At 38.2% G+C, this 23,600-nt stretch overlaps 1 protein-coding gene across 2 annotated transcripts in view; it reads left to right on the forward strand.

Annotated features, from left to right (window-relative positions):
• Obi1 (ORC ubiquitin ligase 1) overlaps positions 1 to 23,600 on the forward strand; it is a 44,350-nt gene that overhangs the window by 10,283 nt on the left and 10,467 nt on the right. Inside the window, exons 2-5 of one of the 2 annotated variants that reach the window (XM_008849118.3) lie at positions 4,298 to 4,433; positions 6,489 to 6,580; positions 8,926 to 9,174; positions 13,571 to 13,659. In XM_008849118.3, the coding sequence (XP_008847340.1) occupies positions 4,298 to 4,433; positions 6,489 to 6,580; positions 8,926 to 9,174; positions 13,571 to 13,659 (566 nt within the window). The remainder of the gene's footprint in view (positions 1 to 4,297; positions 4,434 to 6,488; positions 6,581 to 8,925; positions 9,175 to 13,570; positions 13,660 to 23,600) is intronic. The other variant, XM_029554084.1, reaches the window with a different exon arrangement.

Consider the following 23,600-nt stretch of genomic DNA (forward strand, 5'->3'; position numbering starts at 1 on the left):
CAGCACCCACATGGTGGCTACAAACCGTCCTTAACTCCAGTTCCAGGGGAATCTGAAGCCCTCTTCTGACATCCGCGGCATTGCATGACACGGGTGCACTCACATACACGCAGACAATACACTCATACACATAAAAAATAATAAATAAAATATTTTTTAAAAAAGAATTCAAATAACAGATTAAGGAAAATGTCTATGAGCTAGAGTGTCAGCTGCATCTGTAATACCAGTAGTTGGAAAGCTGAGGCAGGAAGATCACAAATTTAAAGCCAGTTTGAGCATGGAAGAGCTACTGCTTTCTTGCAGGAGAGCAGTGATAGCATTGATCCTTATTTAATTTTATTCTATTCTGTTTTATTTTGTTAACATGTATTTCATTTGGCGCAGGAGCGCTGGCTCAGCAGTTAAGAGTTCTGGTTGCTCTTGCAAAGGACCCAGGTTTGGTTCCCAGTACCCACATGGCAGCTAATAACAGTCTAACTCCAGTTCCAGGGAATCTGGCACCCTCTTCTGGCCCACGTGAGCATTGCACACACAGGTGCACTTACATGCATTCAGCCTAAACACTTATTTACATAAAATAAATAATTTTTAAGGTTTATTTTTATTTATGTGTATGGCTGGGGGGTATGTGCATGTGAGTGCAAGTGTCCTTAGAGGTCAGAAGAGGACATTGGATCCCCTGGAATTGGAATTACAGATAGTTGTGAGCTGCCCATGTGGGTGCTGGGAAGTAAACTTTGGTTCTCGAGAACAACAGCAAGCACTCTTAACTGCTGGGCCACCTCTCCAACTCCTGTAACCCCTATTTTAGGAAGGTACTCTGGCATCAGTGAGAAAGGTGATCAGGTACCAATATTTGGAAGCATAAGAGGTCACTCCAGCAGATAATGGATAAAAAAAGAACATAAGCTCATTATTGTGATCAAAAACATTTGGTGGTAGATTTGCCATTTTGTGACTATTCTGAAATGTATAATTTCTCTGTATTATAACATCTGAAATGTGCTTGTATCTCTCCATAATTACATCTTAAAATTGTAACTGGCAGTATTTTTTCCTCCTTTTCTTGATGGTACATAAAATATTGTTATTTAAAATTATTTGGAGTCAGGTATGAAGGCGCACACCTTTGATCCCAGAACTCCCAGGCAAAGGCAAGAGGATCTGTGAGTTTGAAGCCAAGGCTACACAGTGAGAAACTATCCAAAACAAATATAAAGAATCTATGGCCTATTGTAGTTGATATCAATATTTGGTGACAGATTAGATTATGAACATTAGTAAAGTGGGTGAGTCAGAGATCTCTGTTTTAACCTAAGTAGAAAGGTGGTGATATAGTTACTTTACAGAGGAGGGAGGGAGTACAGGAAGAAGAATGAATGTGTGTAGAGGAGGCCACTTTTGACTTTTGGAGAGGTTGTGGTTGTGAAAGTGCAGTGTAGGAGTCTGCTCTGCATTTGGTTCCTAAGTTATAATAATGCTTTTGTCCTCACCCCCCATGTATGTGTTCAGAGGAAATTCTTATGTGAGTTTGTGATAGCATCTTTTATTTAATTTTAAGTAGCACAGAACAAAATGTTAGGTTAAGCCACAGATTTCAGAAACAAACTGATACCTACAGTAACCAAAAGGTTTACCCAAGGTCAAAACGTGGGCTACTAGGACTGGGCTCCAGGTTTGTCTGTGAAGCTTAAGCTCTGCCTCTTACTAAGGTCTGTTGCAAAGAGGAACTTCAGAATTGTCAGCACAGAACAAACATTAACCCCTGTGTGGCACACAAGATCAAAGGAAGAAAATAGAATCTATTAGATAATATGGCCAGGACAAAATGTTAGAAAAAGAACTTTCTCCATCCCTAATATCTAGAGCAATTGCAACTGTTCTCTGGTTCTGCTTTCATGTACTCACTCTCCAGTCTCACTGAGACCTGTCTGTTACTGGTATGTTGCTTTTCATTGTCATTCTTACCACTTAAATACTAATTCCCTTACTGTTCATGATCATTTATTATCAGTTCTTTCTCTCTCCTGTTCTCCTGGGCAAAGCCCCAGCTGTGGATAAGCCAAACTACCTTATCTATTTTCTGCCTGAACCTGAACAATATACACCATGTTAATTGAGCTTACTTTGCATTCAAAGCCACAGACCTCAAATAGGAATGCAACTATGTGGAGTAGTCCTACACATACCCCTAGTAAACTTGCTTTGTTACTTTTCAAATAGCTACTTCATTTTCCTTTTCTCAAATCCACATACTTCTGCCCTTCTTTCCCACTTTTTGCTGATAACCTCACTTCATATTGAAAGACTAAATATAAGTTCCAACTGGGATCGTTGGAACTTGAATCCCTTTGCCCTCCCCATCCATAGATCTCACACACCCTGCTTTCCCTTTACTTGGGAAGAAAGCTGGACTTCACTCCTTTGTGAGACAAAACCTTCCATTGTATTTTGGATCCTATTCCCCCATGGCTTCTTGGGAATTTTGCTGTCTCTGGCTGTGATAGAACTAGTCAGTAGTATCGCTAGTCCGTAGTACCCAGTCTTCTACTGTGTTGTTCTCTCTGATATTACTGTGATCTAATCTGTATGCTCTCTCCTTTATATCAAAGACTTGTGTGTATTCTCTGACTTCACTTCCTCTTTCATTGTCAACCTCCTATCAGATTTTCAACCCATCCTTGCTGAAGAAGTGCTTTTCAATGGTAGATCATAGTTGACTCCATGCAGTGAAACCCATCTCAACCCACACCTCAATTCTCTTCAATATTTTACTTACTTAGCCACTGCCTCATTCTTGAAAAGCTTTGTTCTTTTTTCTCTTAGGATGCTTGCCGTAGTCGTCCTGTGGCATCACGTGCCCTCTTTTTCCTTTTCTAGATGTTCCTCTTGGACTTACTGCAATGCTCTTTTCTTCCAACCATTTTCCCCATACTGGGCATCTGTCTTTATCTTCCATGTCAGTGACTCTTAAAACCTTCCTTGTTAGACTGTCCCATTAAAAAATGAGTTTGGCTAGGCATCGTGGCACATGTAAGACTAGCCTGGGCTACATAGTGAGTTCCAGGCCAGCTCTGGCTATAGGGAGACCCTGTCTCAAAAACAACAACAACAACAAAAGTAAGTTTGGCATAACAACTTTCACATAACCAAAACAAAATCCTTGGCTTTCACCACTAATGAAACCTGCTCCTCCTGCTATTAGCTGTAGTAAATAATGTACTAACCTGTGAGTTCTCTAAACCTTCTTCTAGGTTAGGAAGTTATTTAACCTTGTGTGCACAAACACATAGAAATACTGGTTGCTTTTAAATTTGTTTCTTACAAGGTGGATTATCCTAAATTCCTTTGTGTATGTGTGTATGATTTTATGTCTTAAACACTGGCTTTCATAAATTTTCAGATGAGTTTATGATTTATAAAAATAATTAAGTTACCATTATAAAAAAATTACTAGCCAAAGGGACATAACTCATTATTAGCTGAGCCTCTTAACTTAGGGGCATAAGTGTTCTGGACACCTTCAGTTGTCCCCTTGACACGCCTGGAAGAGGGAAGCTCTAATGAGGAATTGTGGCTATCAGATTGGCCTCTGGCCATGTCTCTGAGGCTTTTTCTTAATTGGTAGTTGATGTAGGAGGGCCTAGCCACTGTGGGTGCTTCTGTCCCTGGGTAGGTGGGCCTGGGCTGTATAAGAAAAGTATCTGAGCAAGCCAGGGAAAGCAAGCCAGTAAACTGTATTCCTCCATGGTCTCTGCTTCAGTTCCTGCCTCCAGATTCCTGCCTTGAGTTCCTGCCCTGACTTCTTCAGTGATAGACTGTCACTTGAAAGAGTAAGATAAAGTAAACTCTTTCTTCTCCAAGTTGGTTTTGGTCAGTAATGCTTAAATGGGTAGTTGCTGATAGTTTGTGATGTAGTAGAATGCCCAGAAGAAAGAATTCAGGCAACAGATGGATGATTGGGTCAGTGGTCTTTATAATCCCGCTATTCTATAATTCCAAAATAAAATAGGTTGAGAAAAAAAGGTCCCAGTCTTAGGGAATAGAAAACATTTTATTTTTTGATTTAAATATATTTAAATACATAATAAGCATTTCATAATATGTCAGCATTTCAGTCAGCATTTTTATCCTGTGAGAAACAGGGTTGTCAAGAGAAACAGCATTTTAAATTCCTAAGCATTCTTTCCTCAGCCCCCACTTTAGAGGAACAATTTGTTTGCTCTAAACCAAACTATATTGTGAATCTAGTTATGACTATTGCCCTGTACTAAAAGTGTTTCTTTTTTCAAAGGTACGTCAGCCTCTTGTATGCACCAACAACCATGTGTTTTGTTCTGTTTGTATTGACTTGTGGTTGAAGAATAATAGCCAGTGTCCAGCTTGTAGAGTCCCCATCACTCCTGAAAATCCTTGCAAAGAGATTATCGGTAAGGGTTTATTTTATATAGATTTGTGAGAGTGTGCAAATGTTTATTTTGGGGAGACTGAAATGCAGTTTTTAGTGTTACAAACCAACATCATAATGAATGAAATCATAAATTTGTATATAGTGCAAAGAACTATGAAAGATACTCAAATAACCCTTAGAGCAACATGCCACCTACATTCCAATGGAGAGTCTGCATGAGAACAGAAATAATGACTTAAAGTCACAGGTGCTAAAGGAAAAGGATAAAAGGGGGGTTAGAATTCCAGAAAGAAGGTAGGAGCTCTGAGAAAAACGATGAGGCAGGTAGCTTTTGAAGGTGGATATTTCAAGATGATTTACATTTCAACTAGTGAAAAGCAGGAAGGACAGTCCATAAAGTGAGAATAGCACGAACAGGATATAGAAAGAAGAAGACACAAGAGTTTTTAGAAATGAGAAGTTGTCTAGTTTGGATCTGACTACTGAAATAAGACTGAAAAGTAAATTTAAGACTTTTGTATCAAGCATCTTGAATGACAACTAAATCCAGAATGTGCACTGTGGATGGGGAGAATGGTGGGGAAAGGTGTGTGTGTGTGTGTGTGTGTGTGTGTGTTAGAGACAGAAAGACACAGGGAGAGACAGAAAGACTCTCCCTCTATAAGTCAGGCTGGTCTGAAACTCACTGTGTAACTCAGGATGACCTTGTGGCAGTTCTGTCCCAGCCTCCTAGGTACTGGGACTGCAGGTTTGTGCCACCACACCTCATGGTGTGCATAATGGTTTCAAGTAGTGGTGTGCCCCAATGTGTACTTTAAGAATGTTGCTTGGGTGGTTGGACTGTAGGAGATAGACAAAATTTGGATAAATCAGATAGGAGGGCCTTGCCTGGTTAGAGATAGAGTGAATCTGGATTAAAGGTCTAACATATTCAAAGAGGCTTTTAGTGTTTTATTTTTATTCTCCTTGTGTACAGTATTTTAAGATTTAAATTTTTGTTTTTCTTTAAGAAACATTAAAAGTGAATCTGTAATAATTAGCTATACATAGACAACATTGTTCAGAAAATTTAAGAAGTTGTAGTGGTTCAAAATGAGGGGAAATTGTCTTAAATAAGAGTTTCGTAATGGAAAAGGAACGGAAGATACATGAGAGAGAGCAGAAGAGCTGTTCAGACTTTGGACTCAAATTTTGGCTCCAAAGTTTCTGTTATGGCTAACAGGTTGCGTCTGGTAGAGTGCTAATGCTGTACTGTGTCATCTTCTACAGAGCTAAACGCTACACTTAAACCCACTGAGCTTCAGGGAGTAGTTCTTTTTGCAAAATATGAGCATCGATAGTTAAAATAATTTGAATGTCTTTTCCCTTAGCTTCTCTCTTACCTGCATTCATATCTAAATGATATTTTATAAACTTTCTTAATAAAATAGTTTATCCATCTTTGCATTTGGATAGAATGTCCTGAAAGAGAACATCCATAAAATATATTTCCTGTCACGATATTATATACAAAGAAGATAACCCTGGTATTATTGTAAAGCTCACAGAAAGAATTCATATTGGATGTATTTCTAACAGGTTTTGGTAGACATTTAATGCTGGGACTCAGTCCATTGAAAATAGGTTGTTAGAATTGGTGAAGATTAAAATTGATTTTTTTTTCTTTTATGTTATCAATAACCAGACTTGTTTGACTATCTTGGTTGTAATTATTATAATAAGTGGTATATATTTTGTATAAATATAGTGATTGGTTTTATTATGTAACCATTGTTTTCAGATTTGTAATAGTCAAAATTGCTAAGTAATTGCATATAGCCCTTTCTTCCATTGACTTGACTACAATAAGATGTATAGGTAAGTAAATACAAAATGCTGTTTTACTGAGATATTTTTTATGATGTTAGTAGATATTTTTCTTCTCAGAGTGGAAGTAAAGAAAAGGCCTAGATAGTAGCTCCAGGGGTATATGTAAAGGGAAGACATTGCGACATTGCCGGTTATAAAACAGCAAAATAAAGGTTCGTTTTTATCCAAATCAGAACAAAACTTACGAATTTTTTTTCCCCTGTAGGAGGAACAAGTGAAAGTGAACCTATGCTAAGCCACACAGTTAGGAAGCACCTTCGGAAAACAAGACTTGAGTTACTCCATAAAGAATATGAGGTAAACAGTAATTAAAGTTTAAATGATTTCAGCAGTGAACTCAGGCAAAAACTGAGCGACCTCAGTCCCTAGACTTTTTAGATTATACATCTGATGAAATCTTGTTTTTTTGTTTGTTTGTTTGTTTGTTTTTCTCTATTTTTGAGTGTCTTGTGGTCCTATTGCCCCTATCCCAAGTGCTGAGATTCCACATTCACCCCCATGCCCAACCTGAAAACCTTATTTTGAATGCCGGTCTAAAAATCCCTAGATAAGAACAAACTTTCTTTTCTATTTTAAATCGAAAAAATTATTCTGTTTAAATAAAAAGGAAGGGAGAGTAGGATTTCCTAGAAAAGGAAGAAACGGACACATTTTGTTTTTTTTTCCCTCCTTCTCTGTTTGAATGTGTGTGTATGTGTTTAATATTTGAACCTATACAGATAAGTCATTTTAGGTCATTTTATATTTGCTCCTTTAAAAAACTGAGAGATAAAAGAAATCCTCTTATAGAACTCAGTTAATTTGTTTCTGCCTACAGATTCACTGATGACTATAAGCCTGGCCAGTTCTGGTACAGTAAATAACTAACTATGTCATCTATCAACCCAAGGATTTTAGTGTGAGATACACTATTTCTCATTTTTGTCTACAGGTGAATCAGCAGACTCATTACCATGAGGGTGGAGTTTTTCCAAACAAATTCATGCTGATGGGATAAATACATATCCAAAAAAGGATATATGTATACTATTGATTTGGTTTGATACAAAATATTTTTTAAGTTAAACTGTACACATGGAAGCTACCTCAACTGCCTCAGTTTTTTGGATGCAGTGGAGCATAAGTACCTGATGAAATAAATGTTCATGCATATGTGTATTTTCCACATTTGTGAATATAAAAATGCATGGATTTTTTAAATTCATTAATGTATTAATTTAAGCAAAGCAGCTTCTTTCAGAATGCTGTAAATGTATTATATTTACGATAATATACATACTATGGTATCTCTAAAATGTATTCTTACATAATTAATATTTGTCATGGTTAGATGCTAATCAGATTAACCTTTAAGAGGTCACAGACTTAAGTCTGTTTTCTACTGCTGTAATTCAGAACACTTTAAAGTGGGGAATTCATACAACAGAAGTGGTTAGGCTCGTGCTTCTTGGAGTCTAAATTCCTAGGAGCATGATGCTTGCTAGCATCTAGCAAGGGTGTTCATGCTGTGTTATCAACTCTATGCAAACAAAAGATAAAGAGATGGCAAGAGTGGAAAGGGTACTGGAACTCAAACTGTTTGATCAGGAACTCACTCTCGTGCTAACTAAACCGTACCTAAGATATCTACATTAGCCATTTCATGAGGGCCTCATGACCTAATCACTTGATGCTTCCCTCCCTTAATACTGCACAGTGGCAGTTAAATCTCAACATGAGACCAAGGCACATTCAAACTATCACTGGCATTTGGGAATTTTTTTTTTCTTAATGTGTTTGAGTGTATTGCCTGCATGTGGGGAAGTGCACCCGTGTCGTGCAGTGCACCCCACCCACCCCCCGTGGATGTCAGAAGAGGCTGTCAGATCCCCTGGGAACTGGAGCTATGGACAGTTGTTAGCTGCCATATGGGTGCTGCGATTTGAACCTGGGTCTTCTGCAAGAATAGTCAGTGTTCTTATCCATTGAGCCATCTCTCCAGCCCCCTTCTGATAGAATTTTTAACAGCCTCAGCTTAAGATGTCATATTTAAGTGACATTACAAAAAAGGGTTCTATCCCAAATGTTTAGCAGTTGCATTTAATATAAACAGTTCCAGAACAGAAAAATAGATATTTGGAGTAGCTATAGTATTGGCTGGTAAACCAAAATTCAGACAAGTTAGAAATTAACTACTGTTAACTGGAAAGAAAAATAGAAGGATTTCACATTGACCTTAGAAAGAAAAATATAAACATCAAACAAAGTTTTAGTTGATCACTCTGCTTTTAAATTTTCTCTCTATAGAGCAGTTAATGTGCTTCAAATTCCTTCAGAAGTGGAATCTACTTCCTTGTTGGAATTTGTCTTTTCTTATTTTCTGGATGATAATGTAAACAATTCAGGAATTAACATTTAAACTTTTAAAACCACAAATATCTTTGAATTAGAATGTAAGCAGGATAGTGCCAATTTTTATTAGAGTCAGAATACAGTTTGAGACTAAGTTATAGCTTTCTCCTTACAAAACTATTAATATCTATAGGAGATCTATAGATCTACAAAACTTTGAGTATATGATTCAAAAGCACATTGACTTTGGTTTAACATACTTAAACCTTTCATTTCTATGTTTGATTATTGACTATTCAATACTTTTTCAGGATGAAATAGAGTGTTTGCAAAAAGAGGTAGAAGAACTTAAAAGTAAAAATCTCAGTTTGGAGTCACAGATCAAGAGTATTCTGGATCCTTTAACCTTGATGCAGGGCAACCACAATGAAGACAAACTTCCATTGGCAGATAATCCAAGTAAAATTGACCTGGAAACTGTAGCAGAGTGGAAGAAAAAACTCAGAACAGCTAATGAAATCTATGAAAAAGTCAAAGATGATGTGGATAAGTTAAAAGAGGTAAATTGTAGTGGCTTTGGAAAAAAATGTATTAATGGTTGTTTGTAAAGTTCACCGAATGTTTTAAGCACTACAAAAGTATAAATAGCCATATACCTTAACTCATCATTGGGTGATTTTTGAGAGAAGTACAAGATCTCTGGATGAGCATTTATATGTAGTAGGAAACCTTACTCTTATTAGATATCTTGAGCGGCCAAGAAATATCAGGTGGTTCCATTTGTGACTATAATTGGGGACTCTGTAGTGCTTCCATATGAGACTGCTCTTCTAGAAGGGCTCTATCAGTTTAAACGATGTGCTTCTATTTTCCCCTCTTTGTAGTTTGCCTTAATTTTTTAAGCTTATAGCAGTGACTGCTTTATGTGCATTAAAACAAACATTCTTGTTTCCCTACATAGAAAAGAAAACATTTTTGTTTGCTTGGTTTTTTTTTTTTTTTTTGAGGCAAGGTCTCATCATATAGTCTAGGCTCATTCGAAACTTGCTGTGTAGCCCAGACAGGCCTCAAACTAACCATCCTCCTGCCTCAGACTCTCTAGTGCTAGGATTATAGGTATGTACACTGTACTCAGCTGCAGAAAAGGTTCTGACAGTATCTGTTCTGGCATTACCATTCTCTGATTGCGAAGGGTGTAAATAGTTAAAAGTATAATGACTAATTTTAAGAAAGCTATGAGCATCTGCTCTAGACTGCTTATGCAAAAGAATATTATGGCTTGTGAAGCTGGTTCATTTTTTTTCTATTTGTCTACCTGTCCCACAAGATAAAGAGAAAATTATGTGGAAACAAAAGCAGACTTCTAGTTTTGTAGTCTAGCAAGGAGATAAGATCCGTGCATCAGCACTAGAGCAGTACTGGTCAGATTTCTGTAATTGTTTTCTGGAACAAAGACCAGCCTTTAGCTTGACATCAGGATTATCTGCCCTGGAATCCAGTTGTGCTGCATTCATGATTTTATAGCACCCAGTTCTACAACTGTCCTTTCAAACCCCCTGCATTTCCTTACACTACTGTTCTGAACTACTGCATCCTGACCTGTGAAATCACTGATGGACTCCATATGATAGTTTAAAGAAGGACCACTGTGTACATTAGCTCTCAGTTCTTCAGTGAAGTTAAGTGGCAGAGAAGCATCTTCAACTCTGTATAAACCGTTTTCTGCATACATAAATGCCTTAGGGACTCAGAAAAGGCCAATATGAAAGGAAGATGGAAACTGCTTTCAGAGAAAAGAAGCTACAGGTGTATGGTGTGAGTTTGTTACAAGGGGGCATGTATAGTTTCTTTGTATGCCGGTAGCCAACCCTCCCATGTTAGTTTGTTAAAAGAAAACACTAAAAGGAATGACAGCTGAAACATTACAGTATTTATCAATCTATAAATTCCCCATTGACTTCCATATTGTTTCTTGAGCAGCTCTGCATGGTCTCCTTCATAGTAATTAATTTTTTGGCAGAAATACTTAGAGCATGAAGCTATGCATAAAAACCACTTTGGTCTTGTATGGTCAGTATGAGGAATGTATGTAAAAAGAAGACTGTATAAAGCAGTTACTTTTTTTTTTGAGACAGTCTCCCTGTAGTCCCAGGTGACCTGAGCAGTTACTTTTTAATTCAATGCTTACAGCTATCCAGAGACATCAGAACTATTTGGGATATTTAATAAACCCATTTTGAGTGCCCAAGTAAAGTACTAGGCAGTAGATTATAAACCAGAGCATGAAAGAGTAAGAGAAAGAGAGAGTATCCTGAGAGACAAAACTCAGATGTACTGTGCAATGCAGTGATGTGCTAGGGTCAGATATACAAGTGCAGCTGATTCAGAGTGAAGCACCACTCAGCACTATGGACTATATGAGTTTTGAGTTTTGAACACTCTGAGGACAGTATGATTACCCAGTCAAAGTTGAGCATGCAGAATAACTGGTCTTCAGTACTCCCAGGTGCTACTAGTAGACAGAACTCCTATTTGTAACCTTTAATCACTGATTTATCTTGAACTTCAGAATACCTATAATAGTTGAGGAGCTATCTGGCCCATAATAAGAAGTGTTACAAAGCCACAGGAGTAGAGAGACTTTGAAACAGTGGCAATGGTACCAGTATTAGAGGTTAGGGCTAGGGAAGGGAATCAAATAATTTCTAATTTAAGTTAATTGTCGTCATAAAAAAATATTCACTAAGTGCCTCCCTTTATACTTGAAAGCTTAATATGTTTTTTGTATGGATGAGGAAGTAAATAGCTTTCCTTATACCTTCATAGGGGCAGTAAGAGTGTTATCAGTCACTTAAATAATTAACCCTCCACAGTCCTGGTTTGTCTGCGGCCCTGTAGATAAGCAAGTGCTCAAAGCCCAAAATGAACTTGGATGAGCCTAAGTAAATAACTCAAAAAGAACTTGGATAAGTCTAAGTAAAAGTATAAGCTTTATGCTCCAAAAGAGTATTCTCTGCCCTACTTTTCTTGGGACAGTTTAGGTAAAAGTGTATGTAAGTGGGTTGACTGTTTAGGTATAATTGTGTGTAAGTGGGTAAGTAACACATTCTGGAAATAGTCAAAGCATTGGTCAAGGTTTTTGTTTGATTTTTAAAACTTCTTGAATTAACTTTTTTTCTTATAGTATTTTTGTGACCCATTAACTATGAACAACAGTGTTCATGCCACAGAATTTTCCTTGCCATGTGAGTTTGGTTACTAATTTAGAGAATTTGTTAGGAATACACAAATACAATGACTAGGGAATTTTAATGAAAAAGCTTTTAAGAAAATTCTAAAATTCAATAACATTAATTTTTTAAGGCTATCTATAATAGTGAGTTTCTGGCCTTCTCCTTCCCTCTCCTCTCCTGGGGACAGTTTCTTTGTTTTCCACGTGGGCCTGGAATTCACCATCTAGCTCAGCTGACCTCAAATTTGTAATCTTCCTACCATAACTTCACAAGTGTTGAGATTACAAAGATGCACCATGATGTCTGGCTAACTTTAGATTTTTCTACAATTAGTGTGTTTAGTAATTTTTAGGTATTGCACAAGTCAAGGGAAAAAAATCATGTTGAATGGGCTTTTTTTTTTTTTTTTTTTTAAATCAAGGAAGAACCAGTGGAACTAACTAGAAAATACTGCCCCAGTTTTTAGGGTGCCAGAAGTTGTAAGCCAAAGAATAAGAAAAGCCTTCTGGTTTGGTTTTTAAAAGTGTATTTATTTTTTATGGCTATGTGTGAGTGCCTGCATGTATGTATGTGTATCATGTGTGTACAGTGCCTGTGGAAGCCAGATGAAGGCATTGGATCCCCTGGAATTGGAGTTACAGGCAGTTGTGAGCTGCCGTGTAGATACTGGTAACCAAGCCTATGTCCTTGGCAGGAGAGGCAGTGCTCTTTAACAACTGAGCCATCTCTCCAGTCCAAGGAAAACCTTTCAAAGAAAGAAAAACAATAACTTAATCTTGTTAGAATTATCACTAGAGTATTTTTTCCTTTCATTTTGTTGTATCATTTTCTTTTTATTTTTTTTTCAATATATATTTTTATTAATTTTTTGTGCATTTCATACATGACATCTTAATCATATTTTGACCCCCTCCCCAGTCTGGGGTGGTGGATGACCACAGAGGAAGCAGTTTTCCAGGCTTCTGGGAACTTGGTCACATATATTTACAGCAGTGGTGACAACATGCACAAGACCCATGCAAACTCAAACCACCACTCAAAAACCCATCATAGACCTGGGGAAATTGGCAAGAAGCTCCAGCCTTAGCTGAGGAACTAATGGTAGCTGATCTCTGCTGGTGAGGGAGAGTTGGTCTTTAAGAGAGTGATGCTAGATAGGCTGAGCAGGCTCCAGTGGATGAACTCACACCAACAGACATCTGGGGACATAAACTTGACTCTGTAGGCCTTGCAGAATGCATGAAATTCAGTGGGAGGCTATGGAAAAGTGTAGAGTGGGGAGGGAGTCTAAATATGATTAGGATGTATTATTCAAGGAGTAACCAAGAAATTAATCTCCTAATTCAAGAATTAACTATAGCGTTTGTTCGTAAATACTTGTATATGGTATAATGTTACCTTGCTTCAATTTTATAAAAATGAAAAAGAAGAAAGACATACATTTGTCATTAGGATGCCTCTTAGTGATCTTGAGCTAGCTCCCTGGCATAGCTTTATTTCCCTGGATAGGAGATTTAGAAAGTGCTTGGGGAATGTGGATTAAAAATGCTTAGTTGTATTGCAGTTTTACATGTTATTCCTAATGGTAATTTTAAGTTTCTGGAGACCATGTCTAGCATTCAGTTTTCTGATTTTTTTCACTGTAAAATATACAGATGGGTCATGTCATTTTTGCAAGGCACTTTTTGTTAACTCATGTTTATTTTCAACTCCTTTCTTTAAGGCAAATAAAAAACTGAAATTGGAAAACGGTGGCTTAGTGAGGGAGAATTTACGGCTGAAGGCTGAAGTTGACAACAGATCACCCCAGAAGTACGTATTTTGCTCACAGAGCATTGTTTTTGACTCTCGGTGTTTTTAGACTACATTGTTCCTGTGGTATATGATTTCCATTTGACTCATCATTTAAATAGAATGTCTTTGCCTCTTTAAGTCAAGTGTAAACCTTAGTTTCAGTTGAGGCTAATCTAGAAGAAAGAACTTCATTCTTAAACCTTTCCTTCTGTTTGTAAGAGTATTATGTTATCTAAGACAAGTGAGCCTTCACTAGGTTTTACATGTAACAGTATTTGTTAGTACTAACAAATACTGAGAATAAAGCAATGCCCTTTGGCTGTTTTCTGAAGTAATCTTGGTAATAGTTAATGTCTGTATAGTGCATTCTCTTTGCAAGGTACAATAGGGTGTAACTGGAGTTCTCTGTTTATAAATGGAGGCATAGAGAGGTTAAATTAATTCATCTAAACCTGCACAGCTAGTAGTAAGTGGTAAAAATAGCATTTGAACTCAGGTAGCACTGTCCAAGACTTTGTGCACTTAACCATTATAACAGAAAGCCAGTCAAAAGTAAAATTTAAGGCACTATCCACTAAATTTTAAGACCAGTGTTTGAAACTGCAATATGCAAATTTATTCCTCCTTTTAATAGATTTTTCGTCCCATCTTAGACAATAAGAGATTATAAGTTTTGACCTGCTTAGCAGTTAAATTTAAAGAAATAATTGGGAGTTAAGAATTGAAGATGGAAAAGAGATGACAGCACTTTTGGAGTCGTCACTCTCCTCCCCCACTACAAGAGAGACACAAAAAGACAGAGAAGACAGTATGATCACTGAGGGGTGGCAGCCTCAGAAGGATGGCATATCAACTCTGCCATTTCTTCCTACCTTACACTTGACTTCATTTTTCTGTTTGAGAAAGGCAAAGCAGGAGTAAGCAAATAATGGAAATATGTGCTACCAGAAATAGCTCTCTGCTTGTCCAGTGTAATGTGGTTTTAGGAAGTGGTAGAAGTGAATCCTGATTACACTGAGGGGATTGCTAACCAGTAGAGGAAAAAATGTATAACTTTTACTTTCAAGTATTCCCTTCTACACACTTCAGCCCCATTTTTCTTTCCCTTCAGATAATGTCCTACTTTGACAAATTAGTGAAATAAGCTGAGGAAGTGTTGCTTTTATGTGGTGGTTTGAATCTGTTATTGGCAGCTTGCCTTGCCAGTCATAGTAATGCTTATCCATTAGCCATTTTCCACAGCATGCTGAATGGAATGAAAGCTATTTTGTTTGTAGCTTTTATTTCTTGAAAAGTTGCCCACCAGATTTCAAATTTAATGCCAGCCACAATGATGTGTGCTTTTAAATATCCATGACTTCTACCAAATAACTGGAAAATCTTACCTGAAGAAATCTGGCCTCTGTCTACTCACAAACAAGCAGCCATGCATCTAAATCCATAGCACTTTAGCATTTACCATTTTTAACTTTCATTCCTTCTCTTCATGGGGAAGGAGCAGTTTCAATTGAAAAGTGATTTGAGCTGACCCCTATTCCAGATCAATTTTCAATGCATTGAGATATTAAATGGATTGCATTTGATTTATGGCCTTGTTTACTTTGCATCAGTAAACCCTAGTGGGATTCAGAGAGAAGCTGATCACAACTGAAAATACCCAGATATTTACTGAGGAGCATTCCTATTTGTATAGAAAAGAATATAAAATTTCAAGAATCTAAAATATTTTATTATTTTTATGTGTATAAGTGTTTCGTCTGCATGTGTGTAAGTGAATCTGTGTCATGCAGTGCCCATGGAGGTCAGAAGAAGGCATCAGATTCCCCTGGAACTGGAGTTAAGGACGTTGTTAGCTGCCATGTGGGTGCTGGGAATCAAACCCAGGTCTGCAAGAACAGTCAGTGCTCTTAACCAGTGAGCCCTGAAATTTCAAGAATTTAAAAGTAAATGCAAATAAACAAAAATCATTCATCCATTTCATTCTCTATTTAAGAAGTGTTTTGATGAATTATTTTTCTCTGGTCTATCTGGTTAAATGTAAAGGAATACTTCTTATTGCTGCACACATGGTCTTAATCTCTGATATTTCCTACAACCTGAGTGGACTGACTATTCTATAAGTTACACAGAAGAATGAGCTTTAAAATTTAAAAACCAAGTGAAAAAAAATTAGAGAGATACATTACTTATCTCAGTTTGCCATAACAAAATACATACATAGCTTGACTTGCGTAATGGATTTATTTTCTCACAGTTCTGGGGTTGAAGGCTCAGAGATTCGTAGGTTGGTTTCTGATATGTGATCTCCTGACTCCCTGAAGGCAGCCTTCTCTTTATGTCTTCACATGGTAAAGAGAGAAGAAATGAAGTGTCCTTCCTCATCCCTTCCTCTAAGAGCACTATCCATATGGTCAGGCCTCATCGTTATGGCTTAATTTAACCTTGCTACCTCGTGAAGATCCTATGTGCAAGTATTGTCATTCTGGAAGAATTTGAGTGGCACATAGTCTGCAGCTGCATGTACTTCTTTTCAAGACACTCAAATATGTAAATTAAGGAGTCTTAAACATTTATATTGGTTTCAACTGAATAGTGTAGTTTTAAATCTTTTTTTTATTTTTTTATTTTTATTTTTTATAAGAAGCATTTTATTACAGCTTTAACATACTCAATAACAATTTCCAGAGCAAAGATACATCTCTTTCAAAAGTGGCTATAAAATTTTTAGGTTCACTGTTGAATTAATACAGTTATACAATATTGAACTCAGTATAAGCCCTATAAGACATAAAATTAAATGAGGTTTTAACCTTATCTCCATTTCATTTTAAAATACACTGTTTCTTACAGAAATAACTCATTGTTTTTGCTAATAACACTTAGATGTTGGCACATGCATCTCTAATCTGTATGTATCTGGTTATTACTAGTCATGGTCGGTTACACTTGGATCTTTGGCGCCTGTGTATGGATATAAAGTCATCAGATAGTTTTCAATGGTAATGTTTATCACCTCTACTACTTAACATGATGTAAATTTTTATGCTTCCTCCTCAAATATAACTCCCTTTTTTAATTTGTTGGGTTTTTTTGTGTGTGTATATTACACAGAACATCCCCCTTCCCAGCAGCCCCCCACTAGAGCCCTTATACTCTGCTTAATTTTTTTTCTTTTTATTTAATACTGTAAAGGGGGCTTTCAACTGTACCAAATGAAGGCTTTCCCCAACCCCTAAAGTAGTTTAGTCTCTCTTGCTGTAATTTCTGTTACCTGCCTTGAATTTTCCCTTCTTAGCGCATATCACAACTACCTGCTCATTATGTTTTACGTAATTACTTCCTGACTTTCTCCTGTTGAACTAATACTACAGTTTATATTTGAAACTGCCTCTACTATGTTCTATAGAACTCTGACTCATCCTCATCCTGGTCCTAGTACATATTGGTAAAGTAAATGAATGAAAGATATAGCATAGCCCCAAAGACTATATCTATCATGATTATTTAAGAAAATGTTTATCTTGTTCTTTGGGGTCTGCTATAGCTATACATGGAGTGGTTTACAAACAGGCATTATTTCTTATAGTTTTGTAGGCTGGGAAGTCCAAGATCAAGGTGAACACCTAGTGCACTCAGGGTTTAATGAAGGCGCACCTCCTGGTTCTTAGATAACTGGCTTTCTGCTGTGTCCTCACATGGCAAAAGAGGATAAGGAACACATTGAGATTCTTCCTTCTCCTATTCATGAGGGCTTTACCCTCATGTGCTAAAGGCTTCCAATGGCTCCTTTCCCAAATATCACTTCCCCAAAGCCAGACCTCCAAATACCACATTGGAGGTACAAGAATGGGTGTGAGTCTTGATGAATCTGTAACTCTTCATTCTGTATGCCTGTCAGGCAGCACCATGGGACAGCACCAAGTTCTGCTGCCAGTTTGAGAAGTAGCCCGGTCCTCTGGGATGTGCAGCAGTGCCTGCATGGCTGAACCGGGAAAACATTTTCCTAGATAGCCTTTTTCTAGCAGAGCACCACTTTCAGCTTTCTATTTTTAAATACATTCAAATGAATTTCAAGTGCTTTTGCATTTTCACCCTGGAATCTTCAGTGGTAGGGGTGTCACCCTCAAAGTGTCTCTTTTAGTGCCCCAGTACTAGGTGTGCTACTCCACTTTAATGACACTCATCTCTTGAACAATTACATTCCTTTGTCTACACCTTTGGTCTGATTCATGCTCCTTTTCTTGCCAAACTGCAAGTTTTTAAATTTTTCAACTCTTTACTCTTGTTTCACAGTATAAACCTGGCTAAAAGCAGTGACTAAGAACCTCCTGTTCTTCCTATATGGGGGGGGGCGGTTATTTTATTTTGAATTTTGCATATATATGTGTGTGTCTCCAGATATGTGCATCTGTGGACTCCCGGAGCTGGAGTAACAGTTCCACCCAAGCAACTACTCTTGTCCTCGGCTGTTGAGTCACTTCAGTCATGTGGCATATAATGTCGAGGTAGAAGAAGAGGGCTTTGCATCTCCTGAGTTGGAGTTACAGATGCTTGTCAGCTGCCCAGCATGGGTGCTGGAAACTGAACTTGAGCCCTGCAGGAGCAGTACATACTTTTAATTTTTTTGTAAATTTTTTATTGAATTTTTGTGTATTTCACACAGAAATACATCTTGGTTAATCTTAATCACCTTTATAACCCCTTCCCCATTGGCATCCTGTAGCCCTCCCTCCTCACTGGAATTCATACATTTGGTCATTTGTGTTAAGGCCTGTCATGTCAAGTTAGTGTTCCCAGGCGCCCCTCTGCAATTTCTTCACTGGGGTCTGTCTAGTCAGCCTATCTTGAGTCCCTCCCTTTAACAAGATCAATGGTTAATGAGATGACTCATTAACCACTGAGTCATCTCACCAGCTCAAGCAGTAACCATTTTACAGCCTAAATGCTATGCTGTTTAGAAGTTTTCTTTGCCACATAATTAGTCAAGTAGTTTTTAAATTTAGACTCACTCAAATTTTCAGGATATTCAGGTGAAATGTAGCCAGATTCTTTGCCAGAACATAGTATGAATGGCCTCTAGTTCCAAAGCTGGTACTCTCTGTTCCCTTCTGACATGTTGTAAGCACAGTGTTTACTATCTGTGTTTTTGTCAGCTTTCTGGTCTTTTGAACTCCCACCAGAATCACCCATTGTGCTCTGCTTACAGGATTTGAGGACATCCTTAGCCTGCATCTCTAAACTCTTTCATATTTCTCCCACAAACCATTTCCAAAGACCTGAGACCCTCGTAGTCAGATTACTTTATTGCATTAAGAACCCAACTCTTGGTAATCATTTTCTCTGTTCTTTTTGCTTTGCTGTGACCCAACAGACAGAATTTAACAGAGGACAAGTGTGTGTGACTCACCATGTATGTCAGTGGGCTTTTAGCCTATCAAGGCAGAAAGGCACAGGAAGCAGAGATTGCCAGACCCAAAGGAGGGGTGGATAGAACCTTGAAAGTCCTCCCCTACTGACCTCCTTCTACCTCAGTGCTCCACAGCCTTCTAGATAGCACCAGTGGCTGGACCTGAGCATTCAGACCATGAGCCGATAGGGGACATTCCAATTCAAACCATAATACCACTCAGTAGAAATTGTGCCGTTTTGGCAAAGTAGCTACCCTTGTCCCCAGCTCCTGAGTCAGTTGTCAGGTGTCAGGTAAAGCTGTTGTAGAAGATTCTGGAAGTCTTGACCCAGGAGAGGTATCACTCAGTGGTTACTGCTACCTGGTGGCTCACAACTGCCTGTAGTCCTAGCTCTGTGGGATGGATGCCCCCTTCTGGACTCCACAGATACTTCACACACACACACACACACACACACACACACACACACACAGCAGGCATGGTGACACATACCTTTAATCCCAGCACTCAGGAAGCAGAGGCAGGTGGATCTCTGTGAGATGGAGGCCAGCCTGGTTTACATAATGAGTCCTAGGCCAGCTGGGGCTTCAGGGAGAACTTTTCTTAAACAAAAATTTTTAAATTCTGGACATCATTTATGTAAGACTTGGTTATAGTTGGATTAATGGCTTTTCTTTATATAAACATGGATTCTGGAATATTCTTTATTGCTATTGTGTCTTTAGTGTATGATCTGTGGGTTTAATCATTTCTCCCTGCGTGCAGCTCACTGTACAGCAACCTCAAGGCTTATCAGTATAGATCTATGTTCACCCATGCACTCCCTCCTTTTAGAAGTTAAAGACTCAAGATTCTTTGGACAGTCAGAACTATTTCATGTTACTGGTATATAGAAATGAGGCCTCCTAAAAGGAAACTGCCCTTCATAGATTATGGCCTTAGCTTCCTCATCTTTTTGCTGTATTTCTGTTTCTTGAACCACTTGATCTACTATAACTTTAATAATCATCTACCAATGTATCAGTTTATAAAAATAAAAGTTATGGGGCTAGAGAGATGGCTCAGTGGTTAAAAGCACTGGCTGCTCTCACAGAGGACCCAGGTTAGATTCCCAGCACCCACATAGCGGCTACCGTAACTAGTTCCAGGGGATTTGAGGCCTTCTTCTGACCTCTGTGGGCATTGCACAACACAGGTACACTTAAATACATGCAGGTAATACACTCATACACGTAAAATAAAAATAATAAATAAAATAGTTTTTTAAAAAATAAAAGCTATATCTTTGGCCTTACCTTCTTTTCTGAGTTGAAGGTTTATGTTTCATTTGTTTTATACTCTTGTCAGCACAAGGCATGGTGGTTAAGAGCTTAGCTGTAGATACAGGCAGACTAAACACAAATGTCTGTTTCCACCCTGTCCCTCTGTTCTCTACAGAATTCATTTTCCATCATACTCAAAATTGGCTGTGGTTAAGTGTAAATCAAGTTATCTAAATCTCCTGCCTGAGACTTCCCAATATTTTCCAAAAATGAAGTCCATACTCTCCATAAGCTAGTCTGTACCTGCCTCTTTTCCATCTAATTCCCCTAGCTCACCTCTTCCAGTTTTACTGGCCTTCTGATGGTAGAACATGTGAGGCTGGTTTCCTCTGCTTGGAAAGCTCTGCTTTCAGGTCTTTATGTAGCTGCCTCCTCTGTACGTTAGGCAAAACCAACCACTGCCTTCATTGCTTCCTACTTCTTTTTTTCTTTTGTAAGACTGTAATAAGAAAATCATATAGTGAAGTAGAGATTATACTGATTAGGAACACGGGCTCCAGACCCAGCTCCCTAGGACTGAACTGGCTGTATCTTCTTACCCCCTCTGTGGTTTTGTACATCTCAGTTTTGGTCTTCTGTGAAATGGGGCCAATAGAACTTACCCTCCTTAAAGGTTGTATTCGGGGCTAAGCAAATTAAATTTGAAATGTACTTATAACAGAAACCATAATTAACACTCTTTATAAGTATCATCATTACAGCTTGGCTATTTGTTGTCTGTCTCCTTCATTTTGCACACTCGAAAAGAGTAAGAATTTTTGCAGCCTGTCTTTTTCACTTCCAGACTCCAGGACCTGGAAGGCACCTGATAAGTATTTGTTAAATAAATATATTAGCAAGAAAATAACATTGGATAAATTATTAACTTAGATCTATATTATTTCTTGCTTAACCTTCTTACTGCTTCTTTTCTCTTGAATATCTACTGAAACCTTGAGTAACTACTTTATTGTTGCCTGAATTCTAGAATATAAATTTGATCATCTTACTCTTCTGTGTGATAAAATTGATGATTCCCCAGTTGCCTTTATAGTGAAGCCCAAATTTTTTACTGTAGTATTCAAGGCGTCCGACTCCCACCTTCTGCCTTTCCTCCAGCCTCCTCATTGTTTTCTGTTGTATGGAGTTCTTCCCTCGGCTCACATTTGCCAAATTATGCTGTACTTGTGTACCTGCTTGCTCACCTTCTCTAGTCCTGCCCACTAGTCTTGTTTCTTATTCTTCCCAGTCAATTCTTACCCATTATTTGAAGTCAAGCCCGGTTGTTGTGACCTCTGAGGCCCTCCATATTTCCCCAGGCAGAGGAGTGCCTTCCTTTTCTTGTGATTATTCAGATACTCATTACTTTTTAAAGATTTGTTTATTTTTATTTATGTGTATTTGTATGTCTGTTTGAGTTTATGTGCTCATGTGCATGTAGCTGCCCTCAGAGGCAAAGGGACTTCAGATGCCCTGGAACTGGAGTTACAGGTAGTTGTAAGCTGTCTGGTGTGGGTGCTAGGAACTGAGCCCAGGTGCTCTGCAAGAGCAGTAAGTTCTCTTAACCACTGAGCCATCTCTTCAGCCCTTGATACTCATTATTTTAACAATCTTGCTGTATACTGACCAGTACCATAACTGTCACACCAAGTTAGACTGCCAGCTTAGTAGCACTAAGACATTGTTTTAGATATACATGCATGTTGGTTTACACAAAGGAAGTATCAGTATATGCATGTGTCCCTTCTTTTCCGGGACCTGACAAGGAAGCCATCCTTATTCTACACTACCACTTTGAGTAAGCTAGCCTGAAATCTGTTAAGATTTTGAGTGTCTTTGAAGCTTAAAGTATGAGAAAATTTCAAGAGCATAAGAAATCAAAGGTTAGCATTTTCTCCAAATGAGGTGAAAGGGATTTTCTGAAGCTTTCCTCTCTAAGGTATGTCAGACATTGGAGACTTGGAAGGAGAACAGAAGATGTGATTTTAAGGCTTATATGACTCTGGTCCTGGGTTTCTTTTTTGAATCTCTGCTTGAGTTATATTACCTCCATGCTAGCTCTAAGCTGTAGACTAGTTCTAATTCATGAATCTGTTTTCCCTACACTAAACTACATGTCAGTGGACTCTAACCTTGTTTCCTTGTCCACACTGCTGGTCTGGCTGGCTTTAGCTGCTGTCCCTTCTTGACCTATTCTGGCTTCTTTGGTTTCTCAGGATTCTGCTCTGACAAACGATTCCTGGTATTTGGCCCCAACCTGATCTGATGACTAATTCTGATATGCCCTTTGGTTTTCCCAGAAGGGGAACTTGTGGACTGTCAGGGGAGCCCGATGATACCCTGGGGCCAGACCGCGACAGCCACTGTGCTCAGGCCCCTTTGCTGGCTGCCTGAGGGACCCTTCTCTGGATATTCAACTAATTGGTGATAGACAGATACTGTGGTTTCTGTCAACTTGTCTTTATTGTATTGATAAGGTACTTTAGATGCCTGCAATGCATGCTAATAACAATATGATTGTCAGAGAGATTATGAATGAACTATTTTGGAACAGGGCTTATGGCTTCTTGTTTTTCTTCCTCATAGCCTTGAGTACCCATTAGTCTTCAGTAACTCAACTGAGTAATAATTAAAGAGTAGAGAGAACACAGTTATTTGTTTTATTTTGATTATTCTTCATGCATCGAGAAAACACAGGGAAGAGAGGGAGGGAGGGAGGGAGGGAGGGAAAGAAGAGAGGATTTAGCTAAAATGAAAAATGCACAGGTACTTGTCTGGAGATTTTTAAGAATGATTTTATCCCTCATCAGTAGTATTTGCTACTACTGAGATGTTGTTGCTAAGGTTACTAGAAAAAGATAGTTCTTTTGTTACTCTTAGAAATGTAAAAGGATATGAAATGGCATTTTTTTCCCCCCTTGGAAGATAATAATTACCAGCAGTGTCATGGAAATTTTAAGGCCAGGCTTTTAGTAGATTTACCCAGAAGAATGAAATTTCAGGGCTGGAGAGATGGCTCAGCGGTTAAGAACACTGGCTGTTTTTACAGAAAACCCGAGTTCGAATCCCAGCACCCACATGACAGCTAACAACTGTCCATAACTCCAATCCCAGGGGATCCAAGAGCCTCTTCTGACCTCCGCGGGCATTGCACAACACAGGTGCACTTACCTACATGCAGGCAATACATGCATACACATAAAATAAAAGTAATAAAATTAAAAAGTTTTAAAAAAAAGTCTTTCTCGCT

Source organism: Nannospalax galili, unplaced genomic scaffold (assembly GCF_000622305.1).
Source record: "Nannospalax galili isolate Female #2095 unplaced genomic scaffold, S.galili_v1.0 scaffold140, whole genome shotgun sequence".
NCBI lineage: Eukaryota > Metazoa > Chordata > Mammalia > Rodentia > Spalacidae > Nannospalax > Nannospalax galili.